This window comes from Chaetura pelagica, unplaced genomic scaffold (assembly GCF_000747805.2).
Source record: "Chaetura pelagica isolate M959 unplaced genomic scaffold, ChaPel_1.0 scaffold350, whole genome shotgun sequence".
Lineage (NCBI taxonomy): Eukaryota > Metazoa > Chordata > Aves > Apodiformes > Apodidae > Chaetura > Chaetura pelagica.
Window position 1 is genome coordinate 602096 of NW_009951818.1, and position 9630 is coordinate 611725.

Genomic DNA, 9630 nt, shown 5'->3' on the forward strand with positions numbered 1-9630 from the left:
AAGCGCCCGCCTTCCTCTTCCGGGCCGCCAGCTTCCTTAGCAACCGCGGGCACTTCCGCCTGGCAACCGCTTCCCGCTGGCGCTTGCCAAGAGCCTGTCCGTATTCCCAATCGGAGGCAGGAATGGGGAGAGAGTCTTTGCGGGCGTGAGCTCCTGTAGAATTAAAACAGGGGAAACCTGCGCTGTTTTCAGGTGTCTGTAAAGTGACGAGGGACCCCGGAGCTGTAGACCTGAGGTGGGAAAGCTCCTCTGGAGATCCCCAGGCCTCCTGCACGTGCAGAGTCAGCCACGAGGGCTGCATCCCTTTGGATCTTGGATATCCCCATGGATAAAGACTCCCCAACTCCTCCAGGCAACCTGTGCCAAGCTGCAGTTTAAAGCAAAAAAAAAAAGCTTCCCAGCAGAAAGGGGCTGTTGCCCAAGGCAGCAGGACTGTGGGTGGCTCACACTCCCTGCGCGGCACCCAAAGGCATCTAGTGCCGTGGGGCTTGTGTGCTCCAAGGATGCATCTCTGGGAGAAGCCTGTCCACAGGAGGTGGAGTGTCAGCTCTGGGAGGAGTTGTGTCCTTCAACGGAAGAAATACATTGCACCATCCCATAGGTTTTTGTCTCTCAGATGCTCTCTGTCTTGAAGCTAAAATACCTGTCCTCTACCACTTATCGTTTCCTACATGGGGAATCCAGAAGGATACCTGAGGGTGAGCTTGAGAGGAATGGTCATGGAATCTACATCAGCATCAACAGAACTACCCATGTTGGCAGCTGGAAAAATGGCAAGGTAATTTAAAGTATTCCTTCATTTTAAACATTCTCTGGGTTTGGAATGGAGTGTGTCTCACTATATCTACCCTTAAAAAGACACAGAAAGGAAAGTCATAACCTGAGAAGGATCAGACCAATGCTGCAGGTTCTTCTTCCACCTGGGAATCTTGTGACAGCCCAGTCTGAAGATTCGAGACACTTGGCGTCTTCAGATGTCTTGCTGACTCCTGAGGCTCCTGCAAATACACTGGTCATTCTGGCAGGCAGGTGCTAGTGAAACACCCAGTAATGTGTCCCTGGTGGTGCTCAGCATGGCATGAATGAGCTGTGCATTCCTAGTGGGTGAGACTTGGCCCTTCTGCACATGTTTATACACCACACACACATCCCACAACCAAACAGGGGAGCTCTGGCCACTGACAAACACACCATTGTTTGGCTGCCCTTGGTTACTGACTTCCCCAGGAATTAATTAGTAAGTACAGGAAAACTGCTTATTTTGTTGATGCTGGAGAGAGTCTTTGAAATGAGACCAGTGACTTTATGAGATCTACTCTGGCCTCTTTTATTTAGTGTCTTGCAAAAATATTGGTGCAATAACAAAAACTAAGATTATGTCGCAGAAGTGATTTACAGCACAGACTTAAATCCCCTTGGCATGGCTTAGTAGCGTTGGCTGAACAAATTATCTGCCTTGATCCACAGAAAGGAATTCTGGAAAAATTAGTTAATGACTCAGCCTGTCCAGGTAGATGAGTTATTTGCAGGGCTGGGGACAGCAGTTTCATGCTACATAGATTGTTAAAATCCTGTGAGATTACCAGCAGAGGAGGGGTTTACTGGACACTGTGGCTGGCTGAAAAACTTCTAAGCTCTTACATTAAATCCTTGTAGAAGCAGGAACCTGCCTACATCTGAAACAGTCACTTTCCTCTTCATTATAATATCTGAATATGATAGCAGACTCAGGCAGCAATCTGAAAGGATATTGTAATGAAAGGAAAAAATGCTCTAAGCATAAACATGAACCAGTTTCTTTATCCTTCATCACTCATTAAATGCAGATCAAAGGCTAGAAGGCTGGAATATCCTTCTAGGACAGTTTATGAAGGTGAATTCAAAGGCAACATTTTTCATGGGGTTGGAACCTACACATTTCCAATTGGAGTAAAATACATTAGTTACCATTTAAAGATAGCTCCTAAAATGCAAAGGGACTGCCTTTAGAAAGGAGACGTTGTTACTAGTTGCAGGTTTGTGCAAAGCTGGGTGCTTGGTGCCTTCCCACAAATCAAGCACAACAAAGGAGATTTTTCATGACATGTTTATACACAAAACTGTAACGTTAGCAAGCTTCCAAGTCCATCCTCCCTATAGTGATTGGTTAACGATTTACATACAATTATAATACGGTGACACCACTATTTCTGCTATAACCCAAACTCAGGGGAAGGGTCTTCACCTGAGTAGGGGTCTTTTTGACCTGGGGGTATGATTTTTAGGATTATAATGAGCTAAGTTCACAAAAAGGACACAATATCTCAAATTCTCTAACTCCAGCTGCCCAAGACTGGATCACTAGTCAATCTTTCCTTGATTTTTGTTCTTTTTATCAGATCCCACATTCCTTAGGTCCAATAGATCTTGAATCCTCTTACCAAGTTGGTGATGTACACAAAACATCTTTGAAACCTCTTGATTAATTGCTTCTTCAAGGCCTGGTTATTGCAGGATGTCCTTGTTCAGTGCTGTGGTACTAATTGTGTGCACCCCAACTGCAATTTGAACTTGTATATATATACAGAGTGCATCTTACACAAAATAACCACATCATTCTACATTTCTGAGTTATTTTCCAACACGTTGGACCACTGAAATAAAACAAGTAAGTTTGAAGTGGAAGAGTCATGTGGTCTTTTCTATTAGTTTTTATTTTATAAGCTGTAAAGTGCACATCAACTTCACCCAACATGGGAGTAGGTTTCTGAAGTCTGTGATTGACTCCTAGTCAGAAGTTGTCAGGATGCTGTTGTATTTCAAGAAGTTTTCAACCTACTTACTTTTTGTTACCCAGTGTCTGGGATCAGGCACAGTTCACAGAAACAGAGAAGGTGAGTCCTCTTTCAGAGCTGTTGTTTCAAGCTGTCTGCCTACAGATACCTGCAGAAAGACAGTGCTGATTCGGGCTGGTAGTTGGCAAAGTTTGTGTCTACTTCTTTTTTGAGGTAAAGTATAAATTTCAAAGAGATGGGAAAATGTGGAGGTTTATTTTCATAGCTCAGAATAAAATATTTTAGTGCCACTCATAAACGTCAGCTAAGTTAATTTATTTTGAATAAGGCTGTGGATTTTGAATTGCCAAGATACCATCTTTTCCTAAAGCAAGAAGTCAATACCCACTTCATAATCCACAAAGCAGATTTAATGAGAAAGGTAGCTGTAAAAAATGACATGAGAACATTCTTATTTATGCTTCTTAAATGAATTCTCTGTCAAATTTGCTAGGTATGATTTAGGTTTATTTTTTATCTAAGTACCTCCTCAGTCTAGTATCTGAAATAAATCTAAAATGTATGTGTGTTAATATGTGATCTTTCATAAGAAAAAACAACAACTCTGTCTTGCCCTGCTGACCAAAAATCATTGCCACAATAGCACTAGAATGATGGCCAATTCTATTTTTAAATGATCAGATACAGAAGGAAATCTACATTACAGAATGTACTTGGATACAAAATGGGAACCTGTACGACAAACTCAAATGTTTGGGGAAAAATGAAATATATTTATTTCAATGCCTTAGAACAGACTGGGTTAAGTTCCACCTCTGTTACAGTGGCATGTTACAATCTGCTCCAGAACTCCTGTCTTTTGCTGCCATGTTGCTAATTTCCATGTGCTCATATGAAGTGTCAGTTCCCCAGATCACTGTGGCTTTCATGAGAGAACATACATAGGCAGAACCATAACAGCTTGCTGTGGTTGCTAGGTGGTTTTATTTTTGAAGGGAAACAAATATCCAGTAGTTGATTTAAAAATGTATTTCTCCCTCATTTGCAAGGGATGCTGATGAATATACATTTCCTTGTTAAAGCAGTTTTCAGGTATAATGATCACGGCTTTCAAAGATCAGGAGAAACGTGGTTTATGAGGGCACAGCAGTTACTTTTTTCCTGCAAGTGGCTCTAAATCTTAGCATTTTGCCATAGCAGCATATAGCAAAATAGTGAGACAGAGAGGATGGATTTGTACAGCAAGAAGATTACACGGTGACTAGCTGGATACACTTACACATCCTTAAGATGCTCCTGATTAAAGTCGGGATAAACTTGATAGGACTTAATTCCTGGTAAGTTCAAATCATGAATGGGACTATTAAGTTTTTCAGGGGAGGGCATTAGTATAAATATTAGTGCAAATAAAGGAATATCTTTATTGAATATCTAACCTTTGTGTTTTGTAGTTACAGGCTAAAAAGTGGGAGAAAGTTAAGGCAGGTGCTTACACTAGTAAGGTTCTGATTCCTGGCAATTTGCTTATCTACATAGCACACACATCACCATGCTGCCAGAAACTGATGGCATTCTGAACAGACTGGATTTCTGTCATTACAGGATGGAAGGTGAAGGAGACTATAGATTAAAATGGAATGGAGTGGCATTATTTCATGGCTCAGCAGCAGTGGGAATGAGGCAGAAGTTGAAAATTTAGCTGTTTGGCACAGTTCTGGTATTTTTTTATCCATTTTGGATCTGATTGCATTCTGGGATCAACAGCTATGACCAGTTTTCAACAGGCATTGATTTCATCATGTATTTATTTAAAAAAATCCCTAAGGATGCATGACAACAGCGAAGAAAATTATTTTTGTTTTCAGACCAAATCAGCTGAAGTCTCCTAAATGAAAACTTAAAAAAAATTAAGTTGGATAGGGTGACTTTATAAGTGGAACAGTTGATGACTAGAATTCTTTTTGTATTTTAACTTGCCCTAGGAATACCTTTCTCCCTGGGTTTCAAAAAAACTCATTAGCAACTAATGAAGCCTAATTTATGCTCAGCTTTTGTAACTTTCCCCAGAAAACAAACCTCTCCACCCACAGAAGCTTTTGCAAACAGTGCTCATATGATCGTGTTTACCCTAAGGCAGGTGTTGCATAGTGGAGTCAAAGCAGACAGCAAGGGTAGCTGTAGCATGGCAGTTACTCCTCTCAGGTCAAGCCCATAAACCCCAGGCTCTGGTACCAGACTGCTCAAGGACAGACCTCTACCATACACCAAAGCTGCTTTTCTCAGGGAAGGGAAGTAGACAGGAGAGCACACAGAGGAGACTGGTTGCTTCCAATGCACCATCAGAAAGTCTAATGCACTGAAAAATCTATTTCTATTTTTGTTTGCATTTGGTCAACAAAAGTCTGTGCACTACGAATCTGAACACTTCACTTTACAAGCAGAAAAACTGCTTTTTAGTTAAAAAAACAACAACAGAAAAACAACAACAAAACAAATAGCTACAACATGCCAGTGCTGGCAGGAAAAAAAAGGTGTGTTGAGTCTTTGATGGCCAGATATTTAATGGAGTTTTTGTAAATATTTGTCCTCGCCTCCATTTGCAGACAAAATGTACAGCTGCTTTTCCTTCAGGTGTGCCTTCAAATGCTCAACTCATTTTTTTGGGATCTGGAGAAATCTTGGGCCCTGTGGTTTCTTAGCAAAATGAAAAAACAACCTATTATCAGTAGAATGAAACATACTGGGCCATCTGAAACAAAGCACCTCATGGATAATTTTTCAATATAACACCTTTCAGCCCTTTTTCTCAAAGCCGTCTGTAGGAAAAATCTCTATTTTAAATGTTTTGTTCATAGATTTGTGAAACCAAAGGTTTTTCTTTTTATTATTATTTAAAAAAAAAATAAATCTCTTCTAGCTTGAGCTGTTTGTTGAATTCACAGGCATCTTTGACTTTCCAGCAAAGTCCTTCAGAATTATTTATTATGTTCAATTTTGCTGGGTTTTCCTCCTGAAACAGCCAGCTCCAAAACAACAAACAAACAACCCCAAACAACAAAAAAACCAATGTCCTCTGTCCCTAGTCCTTGACTTCAGAGGTAGTAGCATCTTCCACAGAGCTTCTGCTCATCTATGAGCCTGTCCTTTCAGCTCCTTTGCTAGGACTCCACATCACCACATGTATCTGTGCTGCACAGCAGCTATACTGAAGGAGGCTGTGTGGTTTTACGTTGCAGGTTTTCTGCCTGAAGGCTGTATTTGAAGCAGATCTTTGTCTTTCAGGAAGAAATTAGGCTAATTTCTTTTACTAATTTCTTTTATTTTAGCCTTTTACTACTATTTCTCCTCCTTGATGTCTCTCTGCTCTTAGGCTTCAGGGTAACCCACTGGACTGCTCAAACCTTTTCCTGGCATCTCTGGGCTTGAGTTACTTGCTTTCTTGATGCTCTTCGAAGCAAAATGTCTTGCAGGATGTTAGTGAGGAAATGGAGCTGGTATGGAGGACTGCTGCCTCCCACTCTTCCATCTCCCTTCAAGTTCTTCTTTATTTTTACTCAAAGGAAATTTTTCATGATCTAACAACAGAAAATGCAGAAGTGGTGGTGGTTGCTGCTCCTCTGCCCTGGCTACTTTGGCAACCTTGCTGTCAGACCTGGAATGAAAGAAGGGAAGCCCTCTTGGCTCTGGTATCCCTAGTGAGGCCATGCATGGTGCAAGACTGAGGGTGTCAGAGAAGGTGGGGAGGAGCTGGTCCTGTCTCCCTGTCCCCAGCTGCAGGCTGTCTTGCTTGGGTGCTATAGGAGGTATTTAAGAGTCTCTGAGCTCAGTGAAATAGCAGAAACCACACAGCCCCCTCTGCCTGTCACTTCACAAGATTCCTCACCCTCCCTTTGCAGCAGTGTGCAAATCTAATTAAAAAGGAAAGAAGTCAGTATCGTCTTCTTCCAAGTGCACAGTCCTGATTTTGGTATGGGGATGCAAGGATGTGACCTGAAGATTACATAATTAGAAGGCATTTGTTAAGCTTGCGTTTCCAACCAGTGATTAGCATGTGACAGTCCCATCCTGGGACACGTCAAGCCACCATTGCTCTCCTCTCTCTCTCCTTTCTTGCACAGTGCTAATTCCCAACTCTGGCAACTGTCAGTTCTGAAGAATCTTCAGCTAGCCTGGGGTAAGTTTTAAATGTTTTCAGCATGGGATGAAGACTGGGATTAATAATATAATTTTTCCTATTTCTGGAAAAAGCTAGAGCTCTGATATTTAATATTGCATGTGCTGTGGATAAAATGGTTATTGGAAGTATCTTGCATCTTCTGTGCCCACAGTTATTTCCAGCTGATTTATTCTAAGACTGTATATGGAGATCTAGCTTCTTAGACTGCTGGAGAATCTTGTGAGGCTGCATTTATAGTAAGGTCTCTAAAATACCAGGTTAAAAAGACCTTGTTTTGCTCTCATCATTTAACAGCTAAATTGAGGTTTCATGCTGAATTGAAGTATTTGAATGACAACAGCATTAGAGTTAGCTGGAGACAAAGCATGATAGTGATGAGAGTAAATAATTGATTTTTTGCTCTCTTTAGCAAAAGGGGCTTTTTAGGGGTTGTTCTCCAAGCGGGATAACTAAAACTAGCAATCTCAGCTGGCAGGATTGAGATAGTCACCAGGAAGTTCCCAAGCATTTATTTAGGAATCTTGTGGATGTTTAACAACTGAAGTAGCAAAAATGCATATGGATTCTCCTGCATTGTTGCCCATGTCATGATTTCAGAAGCAAAATGGGACAGAAAGCCAAATAGTAACTGTTGTCCATCAAGGCTAGGTTGTAAATGCTTTACTGACCTTTGCCTGTTTGCATGTTCATGCTTGGGGTATTCGGTTGGTCTTTTAAACAAGCCATCCTCTGCACAGTTGATTGTTTCTCCCACTTGTGCCATTCCATGTGTGGGGACTGCTGGAAGGGTGAGCATGGTCACCCTAATGCAGTGCAGGCTGTGGGACCTGCCTCCCCTCCCTCCCCCATGCACAGCTTCATGTGGGAATTGTGCTGCCTCAATGGCACCTCACTCTGCTCTGACTCTGATCTGGGGCATAGCTAAAGAAGGTAACCCCAGGCAACTGGGACCCCCCTGTCCATCCACACCTTCTCCCTTGGGGATCTCTGGCAAGTAGGTGCTGACTCAGGCTCTTTTAACTTGCTCACACTGCCTGCTCTGCTCTGGAGAGGCTACAGCACCAGCTGCTCATGGAGAGCACCAGGGCACTATTCTTTGCTGGACACCAGTGGCCAGAATCATGGTGATCACTAGTGGCAGAGGTGACATTGGTTCTTGGGCTCATCAGATTTGGCTGCTGGAGGAAAGATAGAGGCAAAAGAGGAAAAAACTTGATTTTGCCACAGTGGAGGAATTTGGTGGCTTTATTACCCTGAAACTATTTTCTGGGCTTTGCTCCAGAGATGTCATTCTAACTTGATGTGAGCTGCAGGAGGGTTAGTGGGTTTTAATCCTCAGCTCAGAAAAAACAAGCACATCTCTGCAGTTTCTTGTCCCTAAAGCAGGGAGACCATGGGCTTGGGTTGCAGGCCAGGGCAGTCTGCTGATGGCTTCATGTGACTGGGTGTTGAGCCTGTTCAGTGGAGAGCTTGCAGAGTCACATCTCCTTGTTCATGAGAAAACTACCCTGTGGTGAGCTGGCGTGTCAGGCATTTGGATTTGAGGCAGCCTGATGGTAGTTTAGGATGGTTTGCTCTTGCTGCTTATGTGCACATACATATGGGAAGGGGTTAAGGGTGTGGGGCTTGCTCAGTACTGGGAAAAAGGGGGGATCCTCTTCCAGCTTTTAACACCCTCAAGGGAGCTATAAAGCAGAGTCCAGATTCTTCCCAGAGGTGCACAGTGAAAGGCAATGGGCACAAGCTGCAGCAAAGGGAAACCCTGAATGCACATAAGAAAAAATATTCTTTCCTGGGGTATTAGAGGGCCCAGAGAGGCTGCAAAGTCTCCAGTGTGGGAAATAATCAGATTTGAACTGGACACAGCCCTGAGGAGCCTGATGTGGTTTGGAGTTAGCCTCATTTTGAGCAGGAAGAGTAGACACATACAACTGACTAGATACATACAAGGGTCCCTACTCACGTAGACTCTGCTGTGAGCTTATGACTTGTTTGCTGCTGGTGAGGTAGGATTTGACCAAGCAGCCTACATCCAGGGCCTTAGGTCCAAATGTCAGTCCTATTTTCCAACCTTTTTTTGAATCCATTAGGAAAAAGCCAGACACTCTTAAGCCAACTCAGGCTGACTAAAGCCCTCGTCCCTGGTGAGGATAATGTTAACAGCTTCCTGACCTGGCAGTCGGGGGAAACAGATGACAAGCATCCACTCCAAATCATGATGTTTTCTTGTTTTAATGATGAGGGAGATGTATTTGCTCCCTATATTTGGCAAGTCAGAAGAATCAGGGGCAGGCAGGCAGTGTTATATATTCAGAGAATCCAGTAGTGAGCCCTAAATGCTGGCAAGTAGTGAATGTAACAAAGAAGTGAGGGGGTGACTCAGGAAATTGCAGGCTACAGGTAGAGGACACATGAAAGACAGTTACTCTGGTAAAACAGGAAAGATTTTCTGGACCCACTTAACCAAGATCAACCTACTTTGAGGTGCGGTCATATAGCAAAGCTCCTGGTGGTGCCTGCAGCAGGAGGGAATGGTGGCATCCCCAGTGTCCCAGTTTCAGTGCCTCACTCCTGAGCTTTGCAGAGGACAGAGACTGTGCTCAAACATTGTCCTTGTCTGCATGAGGATGATGTGGAAGCTTCTCAGTTATATCTCCATGCTGTACAGGTGTTGTTTCG

General features: G+C 42.9%; 1 protein-coding gene across 1 annotated transcript in view; it reads left to right on the forward strand.

The window, feature by feature from the left end:
* The window catches only part of MORN2 (MORN repeat containing 2), a 3298-nt gene extending 1309 nt beyond the window's left edge, over positions 1-1989 (forward strand). The window contains exons 2-4 of the mRNA XM_010008669.1: positions 635-778; positions 908-1029; positions 1827-1989. Of these exons, the coding sequence (XP_010006971.1) occupies positions 635-778; positions 908-1029; positions 1827-1989 (429 nt within the window). The remainder of the gene's footprint in view (positions 1-634; positions 779-907; positions 1030-1826) is intronic.
* The last annotated feature ends 7641 nt before the right edge of the window (positions 1990-9630 follow it).